General features: G+C 44.1%; 1 protein-coding gene and 1 long non-coding RNA gene across 2 annotated transcripts in view; one reads left to right on the forward strand and one right to left on the reverse strand.

Moving 5' to 3' along the window:
- LOC132014115 (uncharacterized) overlaps window positions 1–9,582 on the forward strand; it is a 24,979-nt gene extending 15,397 nt beyond the window's left edge. The window contains exon 3 of the long non-coding RNA XR_009403219.1: window positions 9,523–9,582. This is a non-coding gene — a long non-coding RNA (uncharacterized LOC132014115). The remainder of the gene's footprint in view (window positions 1–9,522) is intronic.
- ZNF704 (zinc finger protein 704) overlaps window positions 1,425–26,677 on the reverse strand; it is a 237,691-nt gene continuing 212,438 nt past the window's right edge. The window contains exons 6-9 of the mRNA XM_059394771.1: window positions 25,742–26,009; window positions 23,422–23,526; window positions 14,741–14,838; window positions 1,425–14,020 (exon numbers count right to left, since the gene is read on the reverse strand). Coding sequence (XP_059250754.1) covers window positions 13,909–14,020; window positions 14,741–14,838; window positions 23,422–23,526; window positions 25,742–26,009 — 583 coding nt within the window. The 3' untranslated portion in view covers window positions 1,425–13,908. The remainder of the gene's footprint in view (window positions 14,021–14,740; window positions 14,839–23,421; window positions 23,527–25,741; window positions 26,010–26,677) is intronic.

Here is a 26,677-nt window from a genome sequence, read left to right on the forward strand (position 1 = left end):
ATGAGAGTGAATAGAAGCACGGAAGGGGATGACTGGGAGGAAATGGGAAGCAGTGATGGGGTTGACAAGCCACCCACCTCTGGTTCAAGAATAGAGGAACGCCAATAAACAGAGGAAAGAGATGAGCTCTGTTTTAGATAAGTCACAACAGGCTCGTAGGACACTAGTCCCTAGAGACACAGAACACCCATGGGGCAGGGTAGGGAGGGTGGGGGAGGCCAGTCGTCACCCTCAGCCCCTCAGTTCGGGAATAGGCTGAGCTGTAGGGCTCTGTCTCTACTGCTCATTCTAGGAACTGATGAAATAATGACGATCGGGGTAACCGAGAAAACATCCAGATGTGCTGTGTAAGCTATTTGCTAAGCCAGGACATTTTTATTTTAGAAAGAATCTTAAGAAACCGAAAAGAAAATTCTGGTATTTTTAAGCACTCATTCTGGATGTCCGAGGGTTCCAGTTTTTGAGTATTTTGGTTTCCATTTGTGGGCTACTTCTCCGTGCATTGGTGACATGTTAATTCTCGCAATCACCCTGTGATGTGGGACCTTCTCTGAACCAGGCAGTAGGAAAGAGATCATAGTCCTCCCCACCAATCCCAAGCCAAGGAGAGGATTGGACGAGAAGTAGGTAAAGATACTACCCAAGCTAGGCTAAATCTTCTTCCTCTCTTTTATTATCATGTTCCATGATGAGGATGGCACTTATAGGGTTAAATCACTCGTCCAGTTATTTATCTTGCAAGAGGCGTAACTTAGATTTGTGCCCAAGTGCGTGGAACTCCAAAGCCTGCTACCTCGATGCACCCATACATATGCTTGGCTCTTGTAGGTGACTATATCAAGTTCTAGCAGACCCAGCCTTGGGCTGGGGAACAGTCTCCAGGCTGGCTTGGCACAAGAATACAGGTATCCTCTCCTCTGTTTGCCAGGTTGTGTCTGCCTGTCTGATACAATAGGTCTAGCGGCACAGGGTGAGCAGCTGACTTACCTGGGCAGGCATGGTCAAGGGAATGGGTTTGAGTTGTAGTTACTGGAGCTGATCTCTAGAAGACAGATGTCTCTTCCACATTTATAAAGATAGCCTTGATGGTGAATGTTGATATGGGGAAGACATTCTTTTGGTTTTATTTTTCTTTCCTTTTTCTGAAAGATTTTATTTATTTGAGATACATGAGCAGGAGGTAGATGGAGAAGTAGACTCCCCACTGAGCAGGGAGCCCCGTGCAGGGCTCCATACCACAGCCCTGAGATCATGACCTGAGCCAAAGGTAGATGTTTAACCAGCTGAGCTGCCCAGGTGCCCCCTCCCTTTAGTTTTAAATTATTTTTTACAACTGTAGGTAAAACGTCCAACCCTCTGTCCTCAGTGAGACTTTCTTGGGTATAAGTTAGTTACCCTTTACTTAAATAAACAGTTCCCCAAAAGAAGCAGATACACAAAAACTTTTATTAAGTGGAAGTTAGACTCCATGGTAATTAACCAGTTACAAGTGCATTTAAATTCATCTGTGTGGACACTGTAGAAGTCAGGATGGTCTTATTGAAAGTCCAGTGTTCCCGCTTGGCATGTGCCAGTGCAACCCAAGGTAGAACCATACACGCAGTAAGTACAGGTCAACGATGATGGCAGACTACATTGGCAACACCATATTCATTGTTACAGCTAAGCATTACAGAACATGAAAGTCCAAAGACCAGAAGACTATTACTAAATTGATTCTTACTCTAAGCCTTTACTTCTACCTAAATGCTTCCATAGGACCAGTGTGGCAAATCCTCAACACTGCGGGGACAGCGCCATTTTTATGCATTACACTTCAGTGGGCCACAGAACCTGTGAACCTTCAGTGGTCCTCCTGACGCTTACAGAAGGGAGGCACCAGCTGTCCCCTCGGGAAAGTGCAGTTTAGTTCACCTGGTGTGAACGTCTCATGTGGTAAGTCTTCACATCGGAAATTTATCTTCTATTTCAATTAGCACCAGTTTATTTGAAATCTTTTTCCTGGTGTGAAATATTTAGGAAACCTTTTTTTTTGTTTTGTTTTGTTTTGTTTTTTAAACCAACACACAAAGTCCCAAACAATGGAAAGCAAAAACATTCAAAAAGTTGTTTTAGAGAACAGCATTTAGAAAAAACAACGTCATTTAAACATTCAACAAATCTATGTACAATGGGCCAAAAGCTGGCAAGGAGCACGGCCGAGGAACAGTCACGTCCAAGCGGTATTCACCTGAACGTCCACAGGCTGTATTTACAGTCAGATAGGTATTCAGAAATGTAGTATCAGAACATCGGCATTTGGCTAGAAATCATATAAAAAGACACATCCCCAACCCCAAAAAGGTCTACCTAGGTAGCAAACATATCCAGTATAACCGTAAGTACCAGGTTTAGAAGTGCGTGTTTCCGTATTTTCCATATTTCTACAAACAGTTGAGAAACTTGCTCAACGGACATAGAAGAGAACTAGAATGGTAGAGAAATGGAGTTATTTCAACACTGTCAGATGAAAGAAAAGAAGGTGTTTCTCATGCAGAGTAACAAAGTACTGATTAAGGAGAAAGGGTGAGTTAGTAGGGGAAAAGCTTCATGGAAATAAAAAATCAACAAGAAGGCTGAAGAAACGTGTGTATATTCTAAGTGGATATTCCAGAAATGTATAAGTAATTATCTCCATGTAATTTTGAAAAAAGCCTGATGATTTGATGGACAGCATTTTTATATTTTGTTCTCCAAAACGCTATCACCCAAACCCTTTGGAAAGTAATTTGTGTTCTCAGAGTGAGAATTAAACACAACAGACATGACCTAGGCTATATTTATCCAATGTGATGCATCTTCACCTTGCGCAGTTTTGTTTGCTTGTTAATCCAGTGTTACTAGAAGATCCACCTTCAAAAAACCGGGCACGTTTTGTTACAGCCAGCATTTCTCATTTCTGCTTCAGAAGTGAAATAGAAACCATTTCCTATTTATTTACCTTAATGGCTGAAGTTGTTTAGAGTCTGAAATTTCAATGCACTGTCTTGAAAAATATCAGCTGGAAGAAAAGAGACGGGAGTCCCACATTCCCATCATGTTATGTGTTCAAGTTTATTTTGAGTAATTTGTGTTTCTGATAACTTTGTGAAAAAATTTACTTGGATACAAAATACACGTTACTCTTTGAAAATGCATAGTTTGTAACTTTATACATTCATTCACTAATATTAAAGACTTTTTTGTAAGCAAGTACTTCCTTACCTCCAAACGGCGGTAAGGTTGTATTTCAGAAGATCTCTCAAAATCAGATAGCATCGTCACATTGCCTTTGAATTAGCGCCCAATGCCTGGTTAACTCCTGTCATTTTCCCACTAGCATCACACAGGAAGGACTGCTGCTTTCTCTTCCTTCCCGCTTTACGTTGTTTTGCGGGCACTAAAAAGCGATGCTTCTTACTGACAGCATTTCCACTAGATACCCCATTTGAAATATTTTATAATTTTGTTTTAACATTTTTAGATTTGGTGTAGAAAACGATTTGAAAGATGGCTTAATTTTTAAAAGAGTTTTTGTTTTTGTTTTTTTTTTTTAAACCTTACCGTGGACTAAGGGCAACGGAGGGTTTGTGATTACTGTTGTTCTCTCGCTCCCCAGCCTTCTCTTTTCAGAAAGATGACCGTAGGCCACTCGGTAGTTGCATTTGATGATGGTCATGAACCCTTTGGGACCTAGCGAGTTTTACTTATCCTGAGTTCTTCTTCTAAGTATATAGATTTTGAGACATGAAACACTTTGGAAACTACACTAGTATCTGGTTATTCCAGAGAGCATATGTTTAAATGGCTGATCATCATCCAACCATTAATTATAAAAATAGGAATTCTAGGTCATGTTGTAGGAAAATATTGATTAATGGCATTTTTTTTTTTAAAAACATATATAATCCACATTTCTGGGTTGTTTTACACCCAGAGCATTTTCAGTTATTGAAGTCATGGAACATTTTGGGGGTATTGAGTTCTTTCCTAAAAATCTAAGTCTATTCTAAAGCTTTCTACCAGTGATCACAGAGGTTCCCCAGACCATCAGGATACTTTGGAAGAAGGGGCTTTGCTATATTATCACAGGGCTTGGTCAAGTCACAGTCATTGATTTCTAATTAGCAGAGAATAGAATAGAAAGGCATAAAAAGCAAAGCAAGGATTTGTAATCTTTTTGGGGGGGGCAGTTTATAATTACACTACACTGTAGATCCCTGAGGGGTAATTCCAGCTCTTGCATTGCTGGCCCCAAAAGCTCTCCCTTTTTCCTCTCTGTCTTGGTCATGTGTGCCCAAAGCATGGGAAGAGAGCTCCACCAGGGTGAGGCACAGGGGCTTACCAGTGAGAGCAGACTGGAGTAGCTTTCTCCTTGCGTACATATAAAGTCAAAATAATTATACCTTGCGGGAGTCACCTACTTTTCACACAATAAAGGCCAAGTCAGTTTTCAGACTGTATAATTGCGGGCAGAGTTCAGGGCCCAGCGACATTAAATGTGAAGCTCCCTTCTTCTGTCCTTCCAAGGTGGTCTGATCACACAGCTGGCTTTCCCCGTGGAAGGGCCTGGTGGGTGACTAGAGCGGAGGGCTTTAGAATTCAGGTGAAGGGATTAGAGATCTGCCTTGTCCTTTGTCAGCGAGTCTGTCTGAGTGTTGTGATGTGTGTCGCAGGTTGGGCGCTGACTGACCTGCTGTCTGGATGATCACCAGGGGCTGTTCAGACGGATGGAAATTTTTCTTGGAAAGAAGAGGATAGCCTCACCGACTGAGCCTCACGTACAAGTCACAGTCCTATTTATCCCCTTGGACCTTAATTTTTAAGAGTGAGAAGTCAGCAGCACAGAAGCAAAGGTGTTTAATTTGGAATTTTTGGAAGGGAACATACATAATAACAGTGTGGCCTCAGTAAGGTCACGCAAGCGAACAGGAGATGATGGTTGCCAAGATGGGGGGGTGGGGAGGACGAGGGAGGGTGTTTAAGACTAATCACCAGAATGGGAACTGTTCTCTCTCTCTCTCTCTTTACGCTCAATTTCTTCTCCAGAGTCCTGGTTTTCCTCCTGAGTCAGAGATGTAGAAAGCATTCAGAAGGAAGCAGATGAGCAATTTTTTTTTTTTGAAAGAAAATTTTCTTTAATGACAGCTCTCTTGCCTTTTTCAGGAGTTGCTACATTCCACTCTCGTGAATTTTCTGAATTAAAAATTTAGGGAATTGTCCCTCGTAAGCAACTGTAACAGTTAATTATGCTCAAGAATTCATTTTTAGCATTTTCATACTATAAATAAAGGGGCCCTTTTCTTCGGAAGCTGGCTGTTAATAATGACGTGAATGGTGCCCAATAGGAAAGAACATTTTTTAAAAACAAAGATGGCGATTTGAGCGTTGAATTCACAATCCCGCCTTCTTTCAGAGTCTAGAGTCATCTTGTTTTGGAACCTCCGCTTCCTGCTTGTTCACGAAGCCCTGCCACTGGGGCCCAGTGCTCACTCCTGCAGAACGGGCTTCTTCCCCAAAGAGGAGGAGAGTGCTTGGCTGTTTCCTCTTCCTCCTCCTCCTCCTCTATTCTCGGACAGAGAGCAAACACATCACTTATCAAAAAGCCTGTTAATCAAGTAGGTGGCAGGCCAAAATGGTTTAGGTCCCTTCTAGCTCCATGACTACACTCCCTGGGAGTGGCTTCACCCTAAAGTCATGATGGGAAGCCTGGTAAAGTAGAGGGAGAAGGGTCCCTTGAAACCTGTTCATTACTGGACAGCCTTTTAGTCACTCACCCTGATGGAGATCTCAGGCCTCGACAATGTCATTTCATTTGCATTCGTATTTAAATGCAACTTCACCATCTCATGGGTATTTCCAACTTTGAGTTGGATTTGATCATTAAAAATAATAAATTTGAGCTGTTTTTCAGTATTCTGGCAATGATTTCCGTTTACCTGGAGAGCAAATGTTGAATGGTGGCAGCAAAGTAATTTTTTTCCCAAGGAGTCAAAACTTTTACTCAGAACATCATATTAGCTCAGAAACTCCTATGATTAACCATTTAGATGGTAAGACCTTGGGGAGTACGGGCATGGCAGCAGCCTAAAGGGGTGCTGCTGGCATTGGTTAAGTTTGCATGTGACAATGGGGAATGAGTGTACACTTGGGTTTCTATGCTGAAGATCCTGGGCTGAGAACCTGGCGGGTCCCTGGGTCTTTCCAGGTTTAGCATCTGGAAGATGCTATCAGTCTGACCCAGTGCTTTCCCAAGCCCTTCTTCTCCTCCCTTCTGGCAGTGACAGGGCTGACTCACGGGCTTAACACTATCCTGGGCTGGCCTTGGAGGTGATTCCAAATATTCCTACTCTACACTGGGTCCTTCGGAAGGTCAAATGAAATAATGTATCTGAAAGAAACATGCTTTATAATATATGTGAAAGGGTTAGCAATTATCCCAATACCATCAGGACTCTGGTGTAAGATATAGTCTAAGTAACAGTCCATCGGAGCCAAAGAAGCAACTTCTAATTTTTTCCATGACCCATTCATTCCCATTTTGTCTTTGCCTTCAGACAAATGTGCGAAGGTTTTCTGGGTGGAAAAACTCCATCTTGGGGGTTAGTGGACACTCTAAAATATCTCCCGGTTCTGAAGCAAGGGTGTTGCTCTAGGGGAGATGAAACAATGGAAATCTTACCCTGGCATGAAAACTCTTGAGGCAGGATGGAGTGGGAAGGAGTGTAGAGGGGCTGGCAAAGGGCTTTGGCACAAGGAGGCAGAGTGTGCTATCTCAAACTCCAGGGGCTCCTGGCTGCCTTCTCTGAAGGCACGAGGCTGCTCTTTGCCAGACCTTCATCACAGTGGTCACGGTAGGTGAGAACTTAAGTTGGGATGACCATTCTTCCATGCTTTGGGGCATGGCCTCGGCAGGCCAGAAGGGGACAGAGGGAGAGCTGGATAGTACTTCAGAGTATTTTGATCAGAGGCAAGGCTAGCTTAAGGAGACTCTATTTTTATATTCAAGTCTTCCATGAGAATGGTTTCTGGGGAGAACTGACCTCTTTCCCTTCTTTTGATTTTAGTGGCCCAGATTGTGCCAACATGTGAGTCTGTGGGCCTGAGGGACGAACCTGACCCAGTGGCCGTGAGATGTGAGATGTGCTTTCCCCAGCGGGTGAAACTGGTGGCCAGAGGCTGCCTCTGCCCATATGTAGGTTCTCTTTGGTCTGCAGAGTGTTGGCCAAGAATTTGAGCTGTCAACACTTAAATGTCTGGTAACATCTTACTTCCAAGTCAGAAGATCTAGTCGCCCTGGGCCTGATTTCTGCATGGTTCTGATTGTCTAAGGCTGGGTGCCCCACGCAACGGGGGCATGAGCTCTCTGGTTTACCAGCATCTCCACCATTCTGTAGTGTCCCTGTGTTACCTGATCTGAATCGTTCGTTTACAGATCCTGCCTGGCTTTTCTGCTATAAACCATTAGGAAGCTTCTATTTCAAAAAGAAGCAAGACTCATTGGTTCAAAACCAGACAGCAATAAGCACTTCTTGGGGATTTGATGCGAACAATGGAGATAGTCAAGGGAATGAAGATACAGATTTGTAGACAGCCTCATCTCAGAGACCAGGAGTTGAGGCTGTACATGGTTTCCCCTGTCTCCACGCATTTCTAGTCCTCACGTGTGCAGATTCTAAAGCCTATTTGAAAGCAAGATCTGAGTGACTCTCTGACCACTTCATAGGAGTTGCCCAATGGGTATATGGTCATTCTATCCCAGCTTTACTTTTGATGTTATCTGCTTACTGCTAATTAGTCTAGCTTTTGAGTTACTGAAATCTTAGAAAGAAAAGATGCTTGTTTTTTTTTTTTTCTTAACAGTGAGTGGGCTAGAAAAAAACTGTACAGAATTATGAAATGCTTTTGGCAAAGCTCAAAATTATTTGTGCAGTTAGTAAACTCGCCATGGCTCCCTCCCTTGTTTCCTGACTCTTGGGAATACAGTGACTTTCTGATCGCAACCTTGCATGTCTATTCGTTCTTCTCGTGACAAATCAAGCACTTGCTTTGATAAGGAAATTAAAGTTACTGAGTTAGTGCTGAGGAAAAACTACTTTAAACACCACTGACCACCTAAAAATTCTATCTTTGGGCTTATATACCGTGGTTTGGGAAATTACCACCCAGTGATACTTGCTAGTTAAATGCAGGTTTGTGGTGAGCTTGTCGTTGTGACAGAATCTCATTTTACACTAAAGAATTTCCAAGAATATTTCTCCCATTGCCTGCAAGCATATCTACTAACATTCTTTTTTTTTTTTTTTGATTTAAGATACATAGGATGATTCTTACCGTGTCTTTTTCCATCATACTTTGCAAACACACTGGCAATGATAAAAGGAGTAGCAGTTGCTAGCTTGACTCTCTTGTAATACTCTTTCCGTCTGATCTGCATTTCTACCCTTGCTGCAGAGGGTTCATTGAAAAGATATGCATTAAACACTTGCTTAAAAGAGGCATAGCCCTTTGTTTGGAGAGCAGGAATTGCTTATAATACTAACACTTCCTGTCTGGTAAATACTGTATTTTAAAAAATAAGCTACAATGTATAAAACCAAGGTCATTTCCCACAAAATGTTCATGTTCTTTGTGATTACAAAACACGGCATCTTGTAAAATATTTCCAGTTCTGTTAACTTGAGAAGTTAAGTACTAATGCTTATTATAAAAGTGTCATGTCTCTTAGAATCGTAGAAGCCTAAAGCGGTATAATCCTTGTCTTATTTGGAAAATGAATTACAATTATTATCGTATTTAAGATTACATTTTTGACACAACACATTACCATTGTGATTCTCAGACCTACAGAAAAAGGTATAAAACATGAGATTGTCTTCAAAAAAAAAGGAACTATTTACAAAACAGGACCAGAAGTAAAATTCCCATTTTTGATTTCCGGTCCCAGGATAGATACACCTTTTAAAGCATGGATATCATTGGATACGGGCTTTTTCAAAGTCAGTCACAATAAGCAAACCGGTCGGTCTTAAATACATTTTATACTTTCTTGATCTATTGGTGTGCATTACTTAATCATACACTTGGTACCTAAAAGTGCTAATCTCATTTCATTTACGGACTTCTGGTTTGACGAGTTACAATGCAAAAAGACACAACGACACAGTTCCAGCGTGGAGGAATCCGCACAGGTCTGAGAATGGGGAGGGGGGTGTGCCGCTGGTAGGGTTATTTTCTGAGAGAAATGAAATTTCCAGTTGACCCGTGTAGCCAGCGCCTTCTCCAAAAGGATCCACATCTTCATCCATATTCATGAATTCTGCTCTGTTCCCACTCATTTGTATGCACAGATCCTTCCCTGTGTTCGTACAGGTCAACGCTACAGTTGATGTGGTCGATAGAAATTCTACAGGGTCATGAGAAAAAGCAGCACCTTGTCCGCATTAAGTCCGTGGAAGTTTGTTCCTTAACACGCCATTAACACAAAACACGTGTCTTTAACAGCTCTCACCTACGGGATTCTGCGTGCAGTCATCCAACCGGCCGATTCGAAAGAGGAACACCAAGGCTTCGTATTCACAATTACATTCAGAAAAAGCCTTCCATGAGTCTATGAACACCGGCCAGGGAGCGTGCTTGGGGTTCAAAGGTCAGCCTCAGGCTGCCGTCAGCCACAAAGAAATAGCTCTTTCTCATACAGCATTCCTGCACATCTCCGAAAGTTGGTGTGGTCCAGTTCATGGAAATCTGCCTTGAAATAATTATCATGTTCCTTAAAAAACAAACCCCCCAAACACCAAACAGTTCTGACCCGAAAAGACTCTAGAGATAATAAAAGTCTTTCTAGTCTTAAGATCCTCCAGATCTCTCTTTTATATACCCTTTAATTTTCCCTGAGGAAATGAATATTATTTACAGTATTTTGCTACTATTCTCAAGGTATTCTCTCCTGTAGGTACAATCCTTGCCACTTCTCTCTCAACATTCTCAATTGAACGCTGCTCTTTCTTTTTCCGATGAAGTCTGAAGGAGGAGAAAATGGGTTCAGCCGCGCCGGCAAATTCAGAGCCCAACGTGGCTTTCAGAAGTGTGGCTTTGTGTGACACTGGAGACAGCCAACTGAAACGCAAAAGATCTTGAAATCTGATAGAGGGCATTTCAGTTTCAGAAATCTCTTGCAACATTCATGTAACTATTTCCCGGGGAAAGGTTTTGGAAAGCCCAAGAGCTGTAACCCCCATCCTTGTCTATTGCAAGTTTTCATGGGCAGCACAGTTACGACAGGGAATCGTCTAATGAAGGGCACCTTGGCGCGTGGCGGGACTGACAGGCACTCCGCATCTGGGCATGCCCTCAGGTGGAAACCAGCTGCCTTCTTCCTGACACTGGCTTTTCCCAACCAAGAGAGGAAACTCACCAGCACGAAAGGGGGCGGGAAATCTGTGCCCCCTAGAGATGTGCGTGAGGTCCTGTATCCCTGGGCAAAGCTGCTTCCCTTCCGGGAGCTCTCTTCTTGCTTCTGGCAGCCACTCCTGGGGGACCACATGACAGCTCCCTCGGAGGTGCCCAGAAACAGTCCCCCCTGGCCGACCAGCTTTAAGAAGATGAGTGGGAGCCAGATGTCCATAGACCTCTTGTATATCTCTCTGGTCCCCAACCGACCGACTTGCTACCTGCATGTTGTCTCCAACTTGTCACACTGCTTCCCACAGATTGGGTATATATCCACTGGGAAAGACTAAGTCTTAATACTACAGCCTGATGAACTCTTTGCTTTGTAGCTCCCTGAAGAATGCCCGTCCATTACTATGAGATGCCTTCTTTAGACAGAGATGAGAACTATTTTCTGAACGGAGGGGATCAAGGGAGAGAAAGGTCAAAAGGCTACAGCACGCCTTCTTTAGAAATACTTTCTGTCCAGAATCCGTGTATTGCCATTCCTTTTGCACACGCAGGTGTCTGAGGTCCCTGGGATGGACGGAGCTTCAGTTAACCAGTCATGCTGTGGGACCGCCCTTTCCACCCATCCTCTGCTTCCCCTCGCCAAATGAAGACACAAAAGAACATGGTAACACAGCAATGGCAGAAAATGAATGTTGGGCTTAATTTGGCACTTCATTTAATTCCAAAATATAACAAAATAGCTCTGTCTTTTTTTTTTTTTTTTTTTTTTAATTTTAGCTCTTACAACCAGAGCTATATATTGCAATTCATTGCTTTCTGGGTGGTTTGCATTAAGTTAATCACTCCCCCCACACTCCCCAAGGCCAGCCAGGTGAATTTTGGTGGTTCTCTATTTATGACATGCCTTGGTACAAAGAATGGATGTGTGTGTGTGTGCAGGAAAAGTCTGTGCACACCTGGATACCAGAGAAGAAGGTACACAGAGATCAGAGCCAGTTGGCAGAAAGGAGCCCCTACGTAGGTAGGAGATGCAGAAGAGTATGTGTAAAGAAGGCTTTAGAAAGGTGAAAAAATCCCAGGCAATTTGCCTTCAGCTCTACACTTCTGCTTGCACCTGTGCATTGGCTACAAACCAGGTAAAGACTGAGCTTGGACCCCCACCCCCCCAAGGCCAGAGCTCAGAACTAATCATGGCCTGCATCTCTAGGGTCCAGCTACAAAACCTCATTCCAGGACTGCTCCCTGGCGAAGACCTCTCCCTCCTTATGTTCCAAAGTTCTGGAGGGTAGGGAGGATGGATTTAGCCCCTCATCACTTTGATTATTTTTGATGAGTGACTTAATCCCAGGATCATGGGCCAGGGAACCTCCCTGAAGAGAAAAACCTCTGCGCGGGGATTGTGCTCCAGCCAACTATCCCTTTTGGACTCACTGTGGCCACAAGGCAGCCCAGCCCACCCGCAGCTCAGGCTGGAGCATCAAGTCATAGCAGAGGGTGCCTACAGGTAGAGCAACAGGATTCCAGGGAGGAGACAAGACATGCTGGGACTGAGAATGCAAATACATTTCCTCCTTTAAAAAAAAAAAAAAGCCCTTTCCTGGCTGACCTTGTAAATATGAAAACATACATTATAACTGGTGCCATAGCTACTCCTGATTGGCAATCCTGACATGAAATTAAATGAAGCTCTTTTCCTCTTTTCCTGCTCTCTTGAAATAAGCGTTGTTGAAATAAAAATAAATGGAGGAAGACAGGATCCCTCCCAAGGAATAATGTTTGAAAAGTCACATGAAAGCTTAAAAAATAAATTCGCCAAAAAGATTCGAACACACAGGTTGTGGATATGATACTGTGGAACCTCCTTCTATTTCCCTCGATTATAAAAGGAAAAGGATATTCGTTATTACTAGATGACTCCTTTCAAAGCTTTAAAACGAAAAGTGTATGTACAATCTCTCAACATATATTAAACTTTCTTCTGTGCAATTTCATCGAACATTCCTATGGCTGATCGTAGGCTCTCCGTCCTGACACAGCGCCCCCATAAGGTGCTCTTACTACTTTTTGCATAGGTATAGGAGAAAGAACTCATTCGCAGGGCAATCCAGAGTAGGGTGGAGGAGCTTATAAACTCTCCTCCTCCATACCACTACCACCAAAACCGACCAAGCAACCAACCAACATATGTACATACGTAGCAGGCTAGGAAACACAGTGAGAGCCCTGGTCCGACTAGCTTGAGAAATGCCTATACCCACATGCATTTTCCTTTGGGTGTTCTGTATGTTCCCCTCTGAGCAAATTCTTAGCCAACAGTTCCAATATTTTTATAAGAAAAATAAAGTTTGGGACCTCCCATGTACCCAGATCATATTTCTGTCGGTCACGAGCCCATCTCCCGGACGCGCTAAAGCATACAACCTATGAAAGTGCACTCAGAATGGATGTGAGTTTGCGGACCTCGCCCGTCTCCGAACAGATGGGGACGTGGGCGGTGTGCTCCGCCGTGCGTAGCGAACCTGCGGGGATAGTCCGAGCTCTCTCTACCTTTTCTGAAACCAGCCCGGGGTGGAGATTGGAGGGAAGGCCGGCTGACCCGCTGTCCTGGCAAGGACACTGTCAGACGAGCAGTGACCCACAGACCGGGGGCCGCCGACTGCCCCGCGTCCCTGAAAGAAGCATCGAGGCTTACCCGGACGGCCGCCGCCCGCGCGGGTCCTGCACGGGGCCGGGCCCCAGGCGCCCCCCGGGGAAGAGCTTCTGAGACCGCTAGACTCCTTGGGGTGCCCGCGGTGGGATGTCCTGGGCTCAGCTGGGGGCTGAAGTCTGCTGGTGATCGCTTGGCGAGGGGATGCCCTCCGGGCCCTGCCGGCCAACAGCGCCGCGGCGGTTCCAAGCGGGGCCCATCTTGGAAACAGGACAGACGGACAAACGAGACAGAGAAGAGATACCCAGGTGCTCAGCTTTCTGGCAACACGCCATGATGTGCACTGCTCCGAGAGGTCGGGGAAGAATGCTGTTCACAAGGAAAGGAGGCGTTGACCTCTGTACAGATGCCACCGAATAACGTGGAGCTTCTTGTTCTTTTAATATGTCCCCCAAAATCTCAGAAATGGCATTATTCAGAAAGCTTATCAAAATATGCCTCCTCTCTAGGTCAAACAGGCTTTGTTGGTTCAGTTGCTACGGAGTCTGCAGTTTTCAGACCTAGACATACAGCAGGAAAAAAAAAAAAACCAAGACTGTTCTTTTTCAAGGAAAACACAAAACAAAACAAAACTGCCAGATGCTGGGTTCTCAGCAAGAGCAGTGAGGGTGGTGACCTTATTTTATTTTATTTTTCGCTGTCATTCCACCAAGTTTCCTGGAAGTGCTTTTCCTGGGCTTCAAGTGGAATTTGTTCGGAAGAAAAAGCGCTTTTCCAGAGCCTGCCGTGGAAGGCAAGGGCAGCGGGGCGGCGGGCCGCCGGCTCGGTGGTCTCAGGGGTCAGTCAGTGAACCTCTGGCAGGCTTTCTTCCAGCGGCACGCCGTGCACCACAGGTCCCGGTTCTCCATGCCGTACACCTTGCGGCACTTCTTGCCCTCTCCCCGGGGTTTCCTGCAAGACAAGCAAGGAGCAGTTAGGCTGGGGGGTACGGGGCGGGGCGCAGTCAAGGAGCTTTCTCTGCAAGGCTTGAGAGCCCTCGAGAGAGCCAGAAACAGCATTAACAAAACTAGCAGGGGTTCTTGCTAGATTTGGACTTGAGCACCTGCTGGATGTTGTCCGGCCACCAAGCTCAGCTGTTACTATTGGCTACTGTAACTCTGAAGCTTCTGCTTGTCCATTTGGGGCCATGTCCCTCTCCATCAAAATGAATTAAACAGGTACATGCAAAAAATGGCAGTAGAGAGCTTTATTCTTTTAAGTTTTAAGTATGTGCTTTCCAGTGCTTTCTTCCTCCTCAAATTTCTAGCATTCTGGTTAAGGAAAATTGGAGGTGTTTTTTCTTGATCTGTATTAAAAACTGTATCTTAAAATTCTTTTAATACAGAGGGTAAGGCCATATATATGGTTTTAAATAGACCCAGTAATCTCCATTGCCTATTCCTTGAGAAAACCTACAGCAAACTGTTCCCCCCTGGCCACCATCCCCAGCCCCAAACAACTCTTTGCTAGTAATCGATGGGTGGAGAAAATGATGGCCACAAAAGAAAGGGCGTTTTGTCCATTCCAGGGAAAGTTTATGGAAGATGGTTTCTCTGGTTTCCCTTCTCCTTGCTGTTCTTCTGTTTTTCAGTTAATTCCCTTGAGATGAGGTGGCATTTCAAGCAGTCATACCTCAGGCTGACGGTCCCTCTGGGTGGTGAGGACAAGACCGTGTGAGTGTGCTGTCTCTGCTCTCCTGTGCCCCCCAGATGATTATGTGTTGGTGACACCTGGCAAGGACATGAAAACAAAGTTGATGGGGCAGGTTCTTCTCACCATACTTTCGTTTAGCCTTTGCCACATGGGCAGTGGTCAACATTAGACATGGAAATGAAGGGCTTCCTTCACAGAGACACCTGTTAGCATGCAGAGGGGTGATGCTCGTGGTATAATTTAAATGCTCCCCGAACAGAAAAGACTCGGCAATGATGAATACTTAAAAAATCCTCATGACTTCACATATGTATTCCAAGTTGCCCATAGTAATGTTTTCTCACCTGAATAATATTCAAAACCTTAAAATATAGTCTCACCTAGTCTAAGCCTCATGATCTACCTTTAAAAAAAGACAAATCCCTAGAGATGCCTTGGTGGCTCAGTGGGTTGAGTGTCTGCTTTTGGCTCAGGTCATGATTCCAGGGTCCTGGGATTGAGTCCCGCATCAGGTTTCTTGCTCCTCAGGGAGCCTGCTTCTCCCTCTGCCTATCTCTCTCTCCTTCTCTCTCTCTCTCTCTGGAGAATAAAAATAAAAATCTTTAAAAAAGACAAATCCTGGGGCACCTAGGTGGCTCAGTGGGTTGGAGCCGCTGCCTTAGGCTCGGGTCATGGTCCCGGGGTCCTGGGATCGAGCCCCGTATCGGGTTCTCTGCTCAGCAGGGAGCCTGCTTCCTTCTCTCTCTCTGCCTGCCTCTCTGCCTACTTGTGATCTGTCTGTCAAATAAATAAATAAATCTTAAAAAAAAAAAAAAAAGACAAACCCTAGAGAGGTTAGGACAGTTACCTAAAATTATATAGCCAGTCAATAGCAATGACAGAGCGTGGACCTTGGCTCTCTGTTTGCTTTACAAGATCATTACAGCCCCTATATAAATGACTTCTTGCATAAAACATCCACACAGCAGATGGTGGGGTCCAAATGGGAATAAAGGCTGGAAGCAAAGAGTCCAAGCAAGTCAAGAACAAAGGTCATCCTTGAAATACTCACTGGGCATTCGCTACATGCCAGGTTCACGGACAATGGCTTTAATTGTCACAACTACCCCACGTGACAAGTACTATTCTTGTTCCTACTTGATAGATGAGGAAACCAAGGCATGGGGCCAAGGTTGTAAAACTTGGCCAAGGTCATGGAACTAGTAATGGCAGGGCCAGCGCTTATATTGATCTCTACCTGATGCCGGAGCATGTGTCTGAACCCTGGTACCCCTCTGCTTCTCAGTCCCAAGAACAGGAGGCGCCTGGCTTTTGAAGCCCCTTACATTTCTTGCTAGACCCTTTGCATCATTTGCTCTCATCACACTATGTATCGTCCTAGAACCTGGGATTCTCAACCGCTACGAAAAATGAGTTTTTATAAGAAAAGAGAAATGATATTTCAAGTAAATATAGAGCATTGCCATTTGTAGAGGAGCAGAAACTTGATGAATTTAGAAACTTAGTTATCTAAAGACCAGCATGGCCATCGAAGTACAAGTCCTGGAACGTACAGTCCTGGGAACATTCCTAAGGCATACTTCTAGAACTGAATTTCTCTAGTACAGGTATTGGCATTTTTTATTTTCTTTCAATTTAGTGGAACAGACATCAGTGCTATCTTCCTAGATGTTAATTGAAAAAATTAAACACATAAGTAAAAACCCAACATTTTAAACTGTTGCCATGATTCTGAATTATTCTGTACCATTGGTCTTTAGTGGTCTTTACGTCACACCCCTTTTATGAGATGACAGGGCGCTCTTCATTCAGCAGGTATTTCTCAAGTTCTTATTGTGTACCAGGCACCCTTCTAGAATGTGGGTACCTAGCTGTGAACAATGCCAAGTCTCTGTCCTCATGGAGCATACATTCTAGTGGGGATACAGACAATAATACAGACAATAAATACGAACGAGTAAGATCATTTCAGTGATAAGTGCATAAAGAAAGTAAAAATAGGTCAACAGGCAAAGCCTCATTAAGGGAGAAGACATAGACTTATTTAGGGCCGTGAGAGAAGGCTCCCCGAGAGGTTATCTTTTTTCTTTAGGGCACTCTGGAGAAAGGGGGAGCAATGACAGAGACCTCCTAACTGAAGAGTGCCAATGGGGCCAGAAGATACTGTGTGGAGGCTGAGCTGAGAGGACAGGAGGTGGTGGATTCAGGTCATGCTTCCTGGCTGATAGAGGAATTTTTTTTTTTTATAGATTTTATTTATTTATTTGAGGGAGAATGAGTGAGAGAGAGCATGAGAGAGGAGAAGGTCGGAGGGAGAAGCCGACTCCCCAAGGAGCTGGGAGCCGGATGCGGGACTCGATCCTGGAAGTCTGGGATCATGACCTGAGCCGAAGGCAGTCGCCCAACCAACGGAGCCACCCAGGCGCCCTGATAGAGGAATTTGAATTGAATGTTGCTCTAAGTGCCAGGGAAGCCATTGGAGAATTTTAAGAAAGTGAGACATCTGATTAATGCTTTAAAAAGATGCCTGTGGCTCCTTTGAGAATGAATTGGAGACAGCCTGGAGAGGAGACCTGCTGTCTAGTTAAGAGCTCTGCGCCATTTGGGGGGAAAGATGATTTAGACGAGAGCGTGGCAGCGGTAAGGTTAGAAGCGGCCGGATTCATGGCAGAATCAGGCAGAGTCTGGCACTCGCTGAAGGATGGGAAAAAAGGAAGACAAATCTTGAGAAGAATCAGGAATGAATCAAGAGGAGTCAAGGGTGAATCCTAGCTTCTGGCCCAAGCAGCTGGAGGGGTGCCACTTACCGAAATGGGAAAACTGGTGATGTGATTGGTTTGAGGAAGGAGTGAGGACCAGGCTTTCGAAAATTCCAAAGATACCATTTGAGGACTATGGAGGAACAACCCTTCACTACAGTCTTTATTCCTGCTCTGGCTTTCTTAACTCGGAAGCTCGGGGCCTGAGTGCATAGTCCTGTCTGGCAGCGACTCCTCCCAATCCACCCAAGTCCTGGGTTTTATGGGGGCACAACGCAGCAGAAGCCGGGACCCGCTTTACACGTATTGGCTGTGACTCAGTTCTGTGTGCGGACCAATACGACCTAACTCGTGAATTTTCCTTGAGACTTTTAATAGCAAGACAATCATGGTGGAAAGCTTTTTATTTTAGCAGGGGCTAAGGGTGGAAGGGAAGGGAGCAGCTGGCGTGGGAACGGTTATTTGTTTAGTGCTCGCAAACGTGAGGGCCAGGCTGCTCCTTCAGGTGTCATTTCTTTTCATCCTGCCAGCAAAGTGCGGCTATCTGAATTTTGTAGATAAGAGAATTTAGACATGGAGCCAGGAGGCGGCTTGCAGAACCTCCCAGTGTTCTAAGGAGTGGTAGTAGTAGTTTACCGAGGACTTGTTAAACAAGAGGGCCTTGGAAAGCTATCTGCCTTCCTTTTCACTGCGACCCTCGGGTCCATCGTAGTGTTGTCGTGTCCACGTCCTCCGTAAGGCAGTGGGGAAGTTTGGTCTGTGCTGCATCATCACTGGTGGGGCCTGTACTTGAACACAGGCCGTCGTCTCCTACCAGCTGACCTTGGCACTAGTTCTGAGTGAGGTCAAGGCTCTGCTCTTGCCACTCCTCCATCATCCTGCTGCGGAGCTGATGGAAATACGATGGGCCCTAAAATAAAGCCCTGCATAGCACGATGTCAGCTATCTCGCCCGGCAGTCTCCCCATTTCAATCTCTATTCAGGTTTTTTTTTTTTTAATTTTTTATTTTTTTAAAAGATTTTATTTATTTGACAGACAGAGATCACAAGTAGGCAGAGAGGCAGGCAGATAGAGAGTGAGAGAAGGAAGCAGGCTCCCTGCTGAGCAGAGCGCCCGATGTGGGACTCGATCCCAGGACCCTGAGATCATGACCTGAGCCGAAGGCAGCGGCTTAACCCACTGAGCCACCCAGCCGCCCTCTATTTGGGTTTTTAAAAAATTTTTAAGTCTTTTTAGTTTTATATCTTAACTGTTTTTAAGTTCTATTTTGGGGCATGGTCTATAAAGCATGCAATAGACTTGGAGAGTACTCTATGGTATTTTTCCTAAATAAATAGATAAATTAAAAAAATTTTTTAAAGTATAATCTCCATTTTATGTTTTCCCCAGAGAACAGTTTTTCTTCAGTCCTTAAGGACTCAGCTCCTGACATGGGCTTTGGTGGAGGGCTTGGGGCAGCCCCCATGGGTCTAGGTGGGGATGGGGGTGTTGGGGCCCTCCAGGCTTCAGGAGAGTGATTCCTGGCTGGCTTGCTGTGAATGGCACAGCTCACACAGTGATGGTGTCTCACACACAGGCCTCTGCATGCCTCTCATTTTGCTGCTGATTAGGTGGGACCTCGGAAGAGTTTGAAGAACACTAGTCTGCAAAAATCATGGCTGATTTCTCCCCTGTGTTGGGTAGGTATGGGTTATATCAGTCAGTCCTGAATAGGGAGAGTACATTTCTTCTGACAGGTATAGTATACCAGTGGGACACATCACAGGCAGCAAGATAGTGAATGCTCCATAATGTTAGCCAGTGCCAGGCACTGGACTCAATGATCCAACTCCATGGGGGCAGGGCACCTGGGTGGCTCAGTCGGTTAAGCATCTGTCTTTTGATCAGGTTATGATCCCAGGGTCCAGGGATCCAGTGCCTCATCAGGCTCTCTGCTCAGTGGGGAGCCTGTTTCTCCCTCTCCCTGCCCCTTTGCCTACTTGTGCTCTGTGTCAAATAAATAAAATCTTAAAAACAAAACAAAACAAAACAAAACAATTCTGTGGGGTGGTTTAAAGTGAAGGGCATTGCTTAAGAGAGATCCTGTGGCTGGCCAGACAGCAGACGCCAGAGTCAGGGTTTGTATCTGAGCCTCACACCCAGAGCAGTTATAAAGAATGTTGTGTCCCTCTGTAACTAGGTTGGGGAAATTTCTTTTCTTTGGGATCTTCTGTCTCTCAAATGGAGAAGCTGATGTTCCTTGTCTTGGTTGTAACCTCTTATACTATTCTGAGTCCTCCCTCAAGGTGTTAATAAAAAACAAACCAGCTAGGGGCACCTGGATGGCTCAGATGGTTAGGCAGCTTCCTTCAGCTCAGGTCATGATCCCAGGGTCCTAGGATCAAGCCCCACATGGGGCTCTCTGCACAGCAGTGAGTCTGCTTCTCCTTCTCCCTCCATAATCTCTCTCGCTTTCACTCTCTTAAGCAAAAACAAACAAACAAACAAACAAAAACAAAAAACACCAGCTAAACGTTTGATAATTAAGCACACTATTTTAGGTTTGGAGATCCTCCCTCCAGCCTGACCCCCCTCCTGGAATAGCCCTTGGATGGCAGGTCGACTCACTCTCGGTTGTGTGGGCTTGTTACAGACTGCATGTTTGTGTCCCCTCCCCCACCCTGCCCCAGTTCGTATATTGTCGCTCTCATCCTTAGGGTGGTTATATTTGGATATGGGGCCTTTAAGGAATTAATTAAAGATAAATGATGTCAAAAGGCTGGGACCCTGATCCAACAGGATTTGTGTTCTTATAAGAAGAGATACCCAAGGCCTCTCTCTCCACCCACCAGCACCCCTCCCCCCACCTCCACTACTAGAAAAGACAAGATAAGGACATAGTGAGAAGGTGGCCTTCTACAAGCCACAGAAAGAGCTGTCACCTGGAACTAGCCAGCACCTTGATCTGGGACTTCTAGCCTCCAGAACTGTGAGGAAATACATTTTGGGTGCTTAAAGTGATCCAGTCTATGGTATCCTGTGATGGCAGTATAAGCAGACTCATTCGGGGTAAAGAACTCTCAGCTTTCTGTCGAAAAGACAGAGAAAAGAATGTGGATAATTAGAAGAAAAGGTGTGGTCGTTTGGGAAAAACAGCTCAAAGAATGCTCTATTTAATGAGCGTCTTCTCCCTACTCTTATGTCTACAGCCTTCGGCTAGAAAACACTGCCCCGCCAGTCACGTTTGTAGCTATGCAGAACAGCCTGCTCCACTCCACGCCTCTGCGAAGACGTCTTACCCAGGGAACTTATTAAAGCCCGCCCTTCAGGAAATGTTATGTAGGCAAATGAATAAATAAAATCCTGCAAACCTTGGGATTTCCCCGACGGAAATTATTTCCATTCTCTAGGAAGCATATAAAAGCATCCCTTCTTCAATACCGGGTCTCCAAGATGTGTATGTGTGGGGGGGAAGCACACCTTAAATGGGGTTGACAAGCTCAGGGTATTTGCTTTGGAGTACAAAGAGAAACATGTTCTTTAAAGAGCATTTTATACAATGGGAACTGCTTTGTTCTTCCGTTTGGATACAGTTGAGGACTGCGCTAATACTAATTCATTATAATTTAAAATGTTTAGAGCTTCTTTCTCAAAACCCTATTACACTAGTTTAGAAGGTAGGAATTCATACGCTCTTAGAGTCTGCCTGGCTCCACGTCTTCTAGAGATGGGGACAGCATTTCTGGAGAATTTGGGGATAGTCATTGGGATACCCAGTCAGTAGACACGTACCAATTGTATGCTTCTGTGGTGCGGCACTGTACGGTCCAATTCCCACAAGAAGGAGGCAACCAGTAATCACTTATGTTTTTTCAAGCCTCAATAGACAGTATATAACATAAAGAACATTTTTAATAGCGAGCCTTTTCTCTAGGGTTAAACAAAGCCTGGGAAAATAGCATTCCCTTCCCTTGAAATAAGAATGGCAGCTAAAACAGTCTAAAGTGTTGGCAGAAACATGACACAACCAGACAGATGGAGAATTCCGTGGTGAAAGAGGACGTTAGAAGCGCAAGTAGGATTTTAGTGGGATACCTAGTTAACCCAACCACTCTATACACTTTCTGTCAAAGCTCTGGTCTAGACTGTCCCGGGGAACTGATGAAGTTAGGGTCTTTGAACAATTAAGGCATTGAGGTGAGAACAGAGATACACAGTATCCACAACAAGGAAGAGTGTTAAGATCTTGCTCCTGGAAAGAAAGAAGAAGAGGGTATCCTGGCTGGTATCTTATTGGGTAAAGCATTTAGTAACTTTAGGAGAAACATAGCTGGTCATCCAACACTCAGTGATTTCTCTGCACATCAGAAGATGATTTAATTAAGAAAGCAAAAGGAAAGAAATTCCATTTTGGTTGGCCACAGAGGTAATCTGAAAAGGAGTCTGACCTGGGCTGTTCCAGCCAGACGCTACACTTGCTTGTACTCCAGGTGAGAAATACGGTATATGCTCTCGAAAATTCTCAAATCAAAGACTGGAATTAACGAGATTCAGAATAGTGGGTCTCTATGATCCTGTAATTGTGGCTGCCTTTCTAGGGTAGAGGGCTTGTCTCGAAAGTGATACTGAGAGCCACTCCAGGTCTTTTTATGTCTATCAAAAAAATAAAAAAGTCGAAGTCCCCCAAAGGACTGATGGTTAACCTCTGACACCCTCCTCAGCTCATCATTGTTCTTGACGGAAACAAAGCGGATACCTACATGCTCTCTTCTAATGTCTACTACAAGATCCCTCCTTGCATTCTCTGTCCTTCAGACTAGCCAGCCATTACTACTATTTGACAAAGCAGGTGACTTTCATAATTACTCTAGATCCTCGATCGTTATTTAAAAACCAAATTCCAGGAGTATTTTCTGGTAGCCACAAATTCCCAAATTGCTGCCAGTGGGATGCTTTTTATTGTTGGCTGTTCTCCTAGGAAATTTAAAAAGTATTCATCAACAGAGCACAGCATAATTGATTGAGCTGCTTCCATTTTTATCAGTGCTGTAGGAGCCCTTAGTATTTTCTGGAAACCGCTGAAAGTCGCCACTGATTGACAATAAGAGGCTTTTGTGAGGTCCTTGGGGAGAGGGGTGGAGAGGAGAAAATAGGGTTAGTGTCTGTTATCATAAGCCACTTTGTGAACCTTATCAGGAGTTTTAAGCCACTGTAGGCATCAACAGTGTGTAGGTCCGTGGATATTCTGTGATAAGCTACAAAAGACCCAATACATTTTTAAACGAATGGCTAGGTATCAAGTTAATTCATGGTGACTTATCAGACAGCAATCATTTACCATGTCAAATCAATGCTTATATACCACTTAAACCTGATTGCATAGTTTAGCACTCTTATTTTCAGACTGCCGATCAGCATGGATTACTCAAGCTTTGGAAGAAAAAAAAAAAGATTTCAATTTATGGGATTTTTTTTGAACCTTTCAAAATGACACACCTACAAACAATAATTTCAAAGTCATAAATTTTATCAAGTTACTCATAACGATAAATATCATTTATGGACAGGGTCCTTTTCTTTCATGTTCAGCGTCTGAGTTCAAAAAATAATTCTATAAAGCCTTTTGGAAACATACAAATACACCACCGACACAAAAAAATCTTGACACATTTTTAACAAGTTGTTTATCAGCGGCTGCAACTCCCCTAGTTTTCTCAAATGCTCCTCATAACACCTTTTCCACAGACAAGCTGGGCTAAGCTGGACCGTGAAATATGCACCCGGGTGTTTACAAGTGACTTAAGGAATAGACTACTTCTGGCATTCTGAGTTTTGTCTTTTTCTTGCATGTTTTTATAATTTGTTCCCCAAATTTATGTACAGTGATGACCAGATTTCTGGCTTTTTGTTTTTCTACTTACTGGAATGCCGGTGAAGGTAACTGGAGGAGACTGCCAAGAAATGCTGAAGCTGCTGCCATTGGGGGTGAACTTGGCTGATCCTGGAATGGTCACAGGGGGCGTGGCCTGTCCAACAGAAAAGGGAGAACATTGTTATGAAACAACATTTCTCCTCACAGTCCTAAACTATCATTGCCTCAGCTGGGCCCCGAAAATGGTTTCAGCTGGATTAATATCTTAGACTAATTATCCAATGGGAGGAGGTAAACATAGTCCAAGAGAATAGCTAGAAATAAACTTACTATGTATCTCAGTAAGCTATCTAAGGAATAAAAGCAGATGGTTTTTGATGGTTTCTGAAGAGAAATTTTATTATACATACATACACCTATTTTAGGACATATCTGTGTGTAAAACGCAATGCTTCACTATCAAATTAGGAAAGAAACAATCTTATACAGGGATGCCATGTAGGTAGATTGTTACAATGCTTGGTAGATTGGTACAAGGCAATCTGGCAAAATATCTCAAAATTCTTAGTATTCTTTATATTAGCTATGCCACTTCTAGAATTAATTCTAAAGCAATGGATACAAGGATGTTCATTGCAGAGCTATGTATTAGGGTGCTAAAAACTGGAAATGCAAATGTCTAATAATAGGGACGTGGGTAAATAAATCATGATATATCCACAGAGCCTGACATTGTTGAAGAATAGTTATTGGCAAGGGAAAATGTTCATGATATAGTAAGTGGCAAAAACAAAGCACAAGAAAAACAGTATTAAAATAAATTCTACCCCCCACCTTTTTTAAAAAACGGGTATACATACATAGAACAAACTCTTGAAGGACATACAAAAAATATTAACCAAGGGGCTTCTTTTTGTTGGGATTAGGGGATGAATTTTCTTCATTTGCTTATGTTTTTAACATTTTCCATGCTGATAATTTTTAATGTCTATAAATAGAGCAATCCCAATATTGTGAATACATGGTTTGGAAAGGACCTTTTAGATCCCCTACTGTGTGTTCCAGCTCTCACAGAGATGAACAACATAGTTGAAATCGGTTCAGGCCCATGATTTCGAGCCTGTGTTTCTAAATGCAACACTGACAAACAAGAACAAAGAAATTATTTATTCTTTTCGACCAACATAGCAAGAGTCAGGAATGAAATTTATTGCCTCAACTAATTTAATAATTAGCTCCATTCCAAAGCTCTTGAGCGTAAGTCTAGTAAATCAGTGGCTGGTTGTTTCTTCCACAAGTTTCTACATCTAATTATAGATGTAGCTGCTGGTGTCTGTGGTTTTATAACTGGCATTGCTGGAAAATATTTTGGCAAATACTTTGCAAGAGCCATAAGCTGTTCATGTTATATCCTCTGACCCAGTAATTACTCTTCTGGGAATTTAAAGCAGGGGAAAAAGCTACTGGCACAGAGGTGTGCATAGTAGAGTTACTAATGACAGTGGAAGAAACTGGATAGACTAAGGAGTAGACACCTAACAGTAACAGAATGATTAAAAAACGTTGGTGCTTCAATGTAACTGAAAACTATTCAATTACATGGAAAGTGTTTATAAAACCAGGGTGGGAGAACACAGACAGGAGGTTTTTTTTTTAAAGTTGCACAAAGTGGTTGAGAATTATGAAAAAAATGTTTTCTTAAAACTTGAATGTTTTGAAATGTCACTAAAACAAATCAACGTTTACAAGAGTTAATAATTGCTGAGGGGACAAAGGAGCTTTGCAGGGTTGGTCTGTAAGGTCTTATCAGACTTTCCAGTGAAGGAGACCAGCTTCTGCCTGGCAGGTCTGGAGTGGTCCCAAGAATTTGCATTTCTAACAAGTTCCCAGGTGATGCTGACACTGTTGATTTGGGGAACACTATAATCTCCTCTATCTGTGAGGCATAGTTACCATTTTAGAAGGTGGGGTAGGAAGTCCCAGATTTGGGGTGTGTGGCCATCATGTCATTGTGCCAAAGCGGTTCAGTGCTCACCTTTTCATTTATTTTATTTTTTGTTTAACAGATACTTATACCGTGGGCCAGGCACCCTTCTGAGATCTTTACAATATGAAGGATTTTAATCCTATGACAACATCTAAGGGATTGGATCTTCAATCAGTACTGGGAAATCCAAGAGCCCATAGGGTCCCATCTGTGTGAGATCTGGGCTTTAAAAGGAGAAAAAGAAAAAACGAACTCAGCTCTTGGGCTACTTCTGTGATGCTGTTTTCCCACCAGGTAACCCTTTCCTTGCGCGGCAGAATGCTACTGCTTTTGGTTGGCGGGGAGGGGTCAAGCTTTACTTTCACAGTCCTCGGCCCGTCACCTGGTAAGCATGGTCGGTATGCACGAGGTAGAGGGTGGTGGGAGCTGAGCGGCTCAAGGGTGTCATCAGTTTAGTCTCAGTTTTGGCACAAGGAGTCTCTGTTCGGCTTGAATCTGGTATGGGGTAAGTGGGAGGCGAAGCCAGGGATTGAGACGGTGACACGGGAGCCAGGCTGCTCAGTCCATCTGCCACTGAGTCTGTGTTGAGCTTGATCTCCGTGTAGTAAAAGTCCTCTTCGCCATCACTGTAGTCGGAGTCCCCAACACGCCTAGGGCAAAAGAGGGCAACACGATTATACCAACCCAGTGAGCTTTCTTGCCTCGAAATCTTGCACTTGCTATTTCCTTTGTCTGGAATGCTTTTCCTTGGTCTTGTCTGTCTGGCAAATGCTGACTTATTCTGCAACACTCAACTGTCTACTTTCAAGGGAAGCCTTCCTTGACCTCTTAAAACAATTTATCCAATCAATTATTCAACAACTAATTGAGAATCTGGGATGTCCAGGTGCTTTTTAGGGTCTCCTGATATGGTGAACTAAGCACAGGCTATGGCCTGATGGAACTGACCCTCTAGCAGGGGAGGCAGACACGGAACCCATAAAGAAATGTATATTTAATATATCAGTGGTAGATCCCACAGAGAAGAACCATTCAGCATCCTTTAGCAGGGGAGTTGCTGAAGGGAAGGCATTTGTTTCAAAGAAAGTGTTGAGAAGAAGTCTCTCTGAAGAGGTGACACGTGGGCAGGGGCCTGAGCGACGTGAGGGAAAAACCCACCCCAGGTTGTGCAGGAAGATCTCACAGCAGAGAGCAGCACGCGCTCTGGGGTGGGCGGGTCGGTGTTTTCCAACCCATGGCTAAGAGGCCCGTGGCTGGTGCTCAGCGCAAGAACAGAGACAGAGGCAAGATGGCGCAGGGCTGCGTAGGCCTTGGAATG

This window comes from Mustela nigripes, chromosome 3, assembly GCF_022355385.1.
Source record: "Mustela nigripes isolate SB6536 chromosome 3, MUSNIG.SB6536, whole genome shotgun sequence".
NCBI classification, from domain to species: domain Eukaryota; kingdom Metazoa; phylum Chordata; class Mammalia; order Carnivora; family Mustelidae; genus Mustela; species Mustela nigripes.